Genomic DNA, 4,150 nt, shown 5'->3' on the forward strand with positions numbered 1-4,150 from the left:
TTATGTACGTTACTGCTTTAACTCTTACAAGCGTGATTTATGAAGTTATTGGTTTCGAATTTACATTTTACGTATAAAATCTTACTGCAGATCGCGTTTTAAAGCTTTTTTGAAAGAACTCGAGCTCTCTGAAACGAACGTAATATACATCAAAATGTAGGTTTCTCATCGATTTCATGTTATACCTCATTTTGTTGTAATTACTCCACTTAAAGTGGGCCATCAATCACACCTTCCGTTTCGTGTCGTGATAGGGTGGCATAAAAATAAATTAACTTTTATTCTTATCGTCGTCGGACTTCTCTGTAAAGTAATTCTTCAGTTGAGACATACAGGTTGAATTACTGTCGTAATATCTGGGTATGTGAACTTGAGCACCAGTGTAGGCGCCGTTGTTACAGTTACACTTATGCAAGATGTCACTTTCGAAAGTGTTATGGGAGCCACCCATACTAATGATTGATGATGACCGTGACCTACTGTGCTGTTGTACCTATATCTGCGAGGATACTTATATACGACTAGTTGCCAAATTTTATATTTATGTACAAATTAAAAATAAACAAGTAAAACAATAACATTCAAAATTAGTGATATTTCGCAATCGCAATTGGTGCGGCAGCCAACTTGGCAAATGGGGCGGCGACAGCGACAGGTGCGGCGGCTACTTTGGCGACTAAGGGTTCCTTGCGTACAACCGCATTGAAACCGTTGACAGGATCGGCGGTGTAATCGACGATTCTTAGGGTACCATCAGATTCGGCGACGGAGTAGCTTCCTTCAACGTAATCTCCATTTCTAGATTCGTGTTGGCTTTTGCTGTCTCCAGTAAGATGGTCTTGGATGTCATAAGCGTAGGAGTATTGGGGGTTGGGATCGTATTCTTCAGCTACTACGGCTTTAGCTAATGGCGCTGCGTAGGCTACTGGTGCAGCCACTTTGGCGATGGCTGGTGCGGCGTAAGCTATGGGGGCGGCTCGTGCATATGGGGCGGAATAAGCTAGAGGTGCTGCTAACGGCGCGGAATACCCATGATAGCTTACGGCTGGTGCCGCAATAATTCCGGCATTTACGGCAGCACACAAAACGGCGAGAATTACTAACTATAAGAGAAAATATCAAACAAGGCTGTCTTTTGTAATTAACTCACCTGAAGAGCCATGCTGCTGTTGTGGTAGTTCACTTTGTTAAGTGTATTTGGATAATGAAATGGATTGGTTATGGGTGCTTTTATATTCAAGTTGGTAGCATATCTAGAACACATTTCGCCCGGCACGCCCTTCTAAAGGTCGTAATATACCGTCTACGCTCATTCTTAAATTACTTGAGATCTTTTGTAATCGTTTTTGTTCCAAATACTATCGACGTTATTGGTAGTCTTTATTTAACAATGCAAACTCGAACACGGTGGCGTGTAATGTAGGTGTTCATTAAACATTAACTTGATTTAATAACCAATTACGGCATTTCACCCCAATTGCGTTAAGCTTTCATATAATTCCACGTAAACATATCACGAATATACCCTTGTTATAACCTTAATGCTATACGGTATTTAGGTATAATGCAAGAGTCCTTTTGTCATTAAGTGTATGCTTTATCCGTCGGCTTCCCAATGATCAGGATTATTCGAGCCTTCAATTCAAACGGGCCAACGCAAATACTCAGAATACATGAAATTCAAGTACTTTGTTCTATTTAATTATATAAAAGGAACTTGCAAATAAGCAGCGGTACTTGAAATCGAAAAAAAATAACAAATAGATACCTACTCACTTTACGGACGCTTCAGACTATTGCTCAAGAGAAGCAAAAGCTATCAATTCATATTGCCCGTAAAGATTGTTTTCCACAAGTCTCGTCTATATTACAATGCGTCCATTAATGGGACCATGAGAAATAGAATTTATAAATCATCATAAATCAAAAATTAAGAGGTATGCAGGGTGAATCAATTAAATACGGGGAGTTGTGAAGGGAAGGGGAACGCCAACGTACATTTTTCAAAATAAATGGAGGGCCCCAAATGCTTCATTTGGATATTACGCCCCAAAAGTACCAAAATTCTGGTTTCTCTTGTAAATTGTTTTCCAGCAGATCTAACATAGAAAAATTTGCAAGTAACGGCTTTCCCTAGATTTTTTCTTTCCGATATTGCAAACATTTTTTTTGGCTGCTTTTCATTAGGGTCCTGTACCTACCTATGACTCCGTTGATTTGAATTTCATAGTCTTTCAAAAATGTGTAACATGAAATTAAATCCGTGCAAAGAAGGCTACTGAAGTTTCTCTCATTTAAGTGCCATGGAGTTTACCCTTCTCAAGGCTACGATAACACTACTCAACGCACGGTTCGAACTTCTTTACTTGGAAGTTCGGAGATTAGTTCTCGGACTGACCTTTCTATACAATTTTGTCTCGAATAAGGTTTAGTTGATTGCATTGAGTGATTGAGTTGATGTCTTTAATAAAGTTTTCGGTTCTGCATCATGCTACTGGGGAGTGTTACTACGTTTTATTGTAAGAGCGCCCGGACATCTTTCACTTGTGCAGTACATTCAACAAAACTTCTCGATATGGTGATATACGTTATAATAATAATAATAAGTGCCGTTTATTAGACTTCTAAAATAAACATAAAGCAATATACAACGGTAAAAAAAAACTATTATAATACCCAGGGAGTTAAAGGAATTGATATTTGTGAAATATGATACAATACGATATTACTTTTTCACTTTGATTAACTTTGTTTTGATTTTGGTTATTTTGTTATTTAACATTAAGGTATTATTATATTTAAGATTAAAGATATTATTACATCTGTGTACATTCTATTATTTGTAACTTCATATTGTTCTGTAATTGGAATGTTTGTTTTTCTGTTGGACAATAAAGGAAATTTAATTTAATTAAAATCAAAAATACTTGACTTGATGCTACATGAAAATGATTTAGATTTTGATCACCCTTCTACACTCTACAGGGTGCTCTAAAACTAATGGTCAATTTTATTAACTTCAAACCTTAAAAAGTTGTTCCTTCAAATGAAACCTTTCAAATGTCGAAAAAAATTCTGCATCGATCAATCAATCAACTAATTTTAAGGAATTGGGGTTCGATTTAGAGGATCGAGGCCAAAATATTGCAATCTCTTGGCAGCAATAATAAAAACAATTTTTTCGACATGTGAAAATACAAAAAAATAAAGCAGGTTTCATTTGAAAAAATCAACTTTTTAGGTTTGAAGTTATTAAAATTGACCATTAGTTTTAAAACACTCTGTAGAAGGGCGATTAAAATTTAAATCATTCTCATGTCAACACGTCAGTATTGTTGATTTTGAAATGCTTTTTGAAATTCAAGCCAACGGAGCCATAGGTACAGGGCGCTAAAGAAAAACAGTCAAATATCACACATTTTGAAAACGCTTGAATAACCTGAAAACCTTTGATGCTGGGTATAGGGAAATGTAGTATGGAACGACATACATTTTTATGTAGATTGCGAAAATACTTACTTTTACTTTCGGGTAACAGTTTGCGCGAAACCGCCTGAATAACAATGATACTTTTTAAAGGAAACAAAAAGAACAGAATTGTGGTGGATTGTCACATTGTACCGTTAGGAGTAAGATATCATGGTTTCAGGACCATCAGACTTTTATTAAACCTACAAATTAAAAATTAAACGTCCATCCAAACGATTCAGCACCCATTTGATTCTGAGCCTCAGAGCGAATTTAACGTGCTGTCATTTTTTAGAAAACCTCTTTACTTTCAACAACTTAAACATTTTCTTAAAAAAAGGCCCGAAGTTGTATTTTTTCCCTTAGGTGTGAAAGAATTTAAAATCTTGTCCTCAATAAGCAGGAAATTTTAAACAGCTTTACTGGATTGGGAAAGTCTTTTATGGAGTAGTTGAAGAAATTTTGAAGAAGTCTGGAAGAGGTTTTGAAGACATTTTGAAAATGTTTTGAAGAGATTTTGAATATATTTTGAAGAGACTTTAAATTCATTTTGTAGAGATTTTGAACATATTTCGAGGTGATTTTGAAGAAATTGTTGAAGAGCGAGTTTGAAGAGATTTTAAAGTGATTTCGAAGAGACTTTGAAGGAATTTAGAATAGGTTTTGAAGCAATTTGAAGATA

General features: G+C 35.8%; 1 protein-coding gene across 1 annotated transcript; it reads right to left on the reverse strand.

The window, feature by feature from the left end:
* Positions 1-533: 533 nt before the first annotated feature.
* Positions 534-1,254, reverse strand: LOC116167142 (cuticle protein 21-like). The gene is made up of 2 exons (XM_031482386.1): positions 1,151-1,254; positions 534-1,103 (listed from the first exon to the last, which is right to left on the reverse strand). The coding sequence occupies exons 1-2, from the start codon at positions 1,160-1,162 to the stop codon at positions 588-590; spliced, it is 528 nt and encodes a 175-aa protein (XP_031338246.1). The 5' UTR covers positions 1,163-1,254; the 3' UTR covers positions 534-587.
* Positions 1,255-4,150: the final 2,896 nt, after the last annotated feature.

The sequence above is a fragment of the Photinus pyralis genome, unplaced genomic scaffold (genome assembly GCF_008802855.1).
Source record: "Photinus pyralis isolate 1611_PpyrPB1 unplaced genomic scaffold, Ppyr1.3 Ppyr1.4_LG3b, whole genome shotgun sequence".
Classification (NCBI taxonomy): domain Eukaryota; kingdom Metazoa; phylum Arthropoda; class Insecta; order Coleoptera; family Lampyridae; genus Photinus; species Photinus pyralis.